This window comes from Mesitornis unicolor, unplaced genomic scaffold (genome assembly GCF_000695765.1).
Source record: "Mesitornis unicolor isolate BGI_N332 unplaced genomic scaffold, ASM69576v1 scaffold19138, whole genome shotgun sequence".
NCBI classification, from domain to species: domain Eukaryota; kingdom Metazoa; phylum Chordata; class Aves; order Mesitornithiformes; family Mesitornithidae; genus Mesitornis; species Mesitornis unicolor.
The window spans coordinates 359-2,606 of NW_010199984.1; the positions used below are offsets into that span (position 1 = coordinate 359).

A 2,248-nucleotide genomic window follows, 5' to 3' on the forward strand; every position below is an offset into this window, starting at 1 on the left:
GGGTGCCAGCCCCCCCCAGCCCCCATCCCTCAGCAGCCGCAGGGAATGGGGGGCTCAGCCCAAAATCTCTGGGTGGGGAGGCTCCTGTCCCCCCCAGCTCAGCCCTGACCCGTGGGTCTCACCATGGTGGGGGGGTCTCAGGATGCAGGAACAGGGGGCTGGGAAGGACAAACGCATCAGCACAGGAAAAGCAGTCGTGGGGGTCGCCTTCCCCAGGGGACAGAACAGGGGGGGCTGTAGAAATCAGCGGAGATTTATTGGTAAAACACAACCACGCAACACCCAGAGGCAGGGCCGTGCAGAACAAGGGCGCAGAGGAGCAAGGGGAGACCCTGACCCCAGCCCCACGCACAGGGGTGTCCGTTCTCCCCCCCCTGAGCACAGGGGCAGCCCCAGAGCCCCCAGCCCTGCATGGCACGGCCGTCAGTTGGGGTCCAGCAGCTGCTTGCGCTGTTGCTCCAGGAGGGCTTCCAGGCAGTCGGCTCTGTGCACCGCAGCCTGCAACACAGCACGGGCAGGAGAGGGGGCTGCACCCCAACACGGAGCCGCAGCCCCCGGGGCCAGCACCCCCTCACTCAACTCGTACAGCTTCCGCAGGCTGCCCACGCTCTCCTCCTTCCTCGCCACGGCCGACTTCACCCTGAGCAGACAGACAGACACACACAGAGAGGGTGAGGACCCCGGCCCCGGTGCCCAAACCCAAAACCCAGGCTGGCCCCGTGCCCTAGAAAAGTGATTTCAGCCAGCTATAGACATCAGCTTTGCGAGACTTCATTCATTAATGGAGCACAGGGAAGGGATTTTAACTTCTTCCCATTTCTCAGGCCCACAGTTGCTGCCTCATGGACTCTCCCATGGCACCAGACTTTGCCAGGCTGTACGTAAGGGATGGAAGGGGGAAGAGGGAAGGGGATCCTCGCTGTCTCATACTCAGGTCTGACCCTGGCTCTCAGCGAGTGGGAACCACAGGGCAGGACCCAGGAACACCAGCCAGCTCCATGTGCTCGTACAGCAGCCGCTGGTCACAGTCGTCCACACGGGGAGGCAATGCTGATGCCCTTCCCCTTCCCCTTCCACTTCCAAAACGCCTCCCCCACAGCAGACTCAGGGGGAAAAAGGACGCCTCACGCTGCCACTGCCTGAGGCTGAGCCCAGCTCCCAGCACAAGGCATAGCCAAGCCCCGTGGCACAGCCCACAGCACAGCCCCTGCTCCCTGCAGCCGCAGCCTGGGGCCATGGTGCATTTTGAGGGCGTCCAACAGGACTGGAAGCCGTGCCCGAGGACGCAGCACTGCGGATGTGCTCCTCCAACACCCCCCCAGGCTCTGCGCCCGCAGCTGGGGCAGCCTCACCTCCTGTGAACCTCCTCCAGCTCCCTGTCCTTGTCCCGCACCACCCTGTCCAGCTCCAGGCGCTGCCGGGCTCTCATCTCCGCCATCTCCGCCTGCAGCCGCTTGTTCTCCTCCTCCATCTCCACCAGCCTCTCGGTGAACTCCTGCCGGATCACTTCTGCCAGGCTGCTGCGCTCCTGGGCCAGCTGGTCCCTCACCTGCAGCAGGACAGCGAGGTGACACTAAGGGGCTGTCACACACAGCGGGATGGAGCCAGGGCACGGAGCAGGGAGAGGAACCCAAGGCCCAAGGCTCTGCTCCTCACCCACCTTCTGGATCTCCTCCACCTCCTGCTCCCTGTGCTTCAGCAGCCCCTGCAGACGGACGCTCTCCCCCTCCAGCTCCGCCAGCCGCCCCTTCAGCTCGTTGCAGCGCTCCTGCAGCTTCCGCTCCGACCTCTCCAGCTCCTGCAGCTCCACCTCGTACTTCTCTCGGATCCTCTTAATCCTAACGGGAGGAAGGGACGGGCAGCGTGGCTCAGCCCGACACCACAGGGACCATCCCTAACCACCTCGGTGCTGCAGGGACCATCCCTAACCACCTCGGTGCTGCAGGGACCATCCTCAACCACCTCGGTGCTGCAGGGACCATCCCCAGCCACCTCGGTGCTGCAGGGACCATCCCCAGCCACCTCGGTGCTGCAGGAGGGACCAGGACACAGCAGCAATGGGGGATCAGCCCCCCAGGAGGTCCAGGGCTGCCTCCTTCTTCTCCCCTGACCTGTTCTCTGCCGCTCTCTCGCACTCCTCCTTGGCCGTGGACATGTCAGCCTCCAGGCGCTGGATCACCAACTCGATCTCTTTGTCCCTCTCCTTCCTCGTCTCCTCTCGCAGCTCCCGCTCCCGGGAGAGCAGCCA

The 2,248-nt window shown here is 64.4% G+C and overlaps 1 protein-coding gene across 1 annotated transcript in view; it reads right to left on the reverse strand.

The window, feature by feature from the left end:
• Positions 1–423: 423 nt before the first annotated feature.
• Positions 424–2,248, reverse strand: part of CEP131 (centrosomal protein 131kDa) — a gene marked incomplete at its 5' end in the record, with an annotated part of 6,789 nt that continues 4,964 nt past the window's right edge. The window contains 5 exons of the mRNA XM_010189604.1: positions 424–498; positions 568–640; positions 1,353–1,549; positions 1,661–1,838; positions 2,112–2,248. The exon at positions 2,112–2,248 is cut by the window's right edge and continues 18 nt beyond it. Coding sequence (XP_010187906.1) covers positions 424–498; positions 568–640; positions 1,353–1,549; positions 1,661–1,838; positions 2,112–2,248 — 660 coding nt within the window. The remainder of the gene's footprint in view (positions 499–567; positions 641–1,352; positions 1,550–1,660; positions 1,839–2,111) is intronic.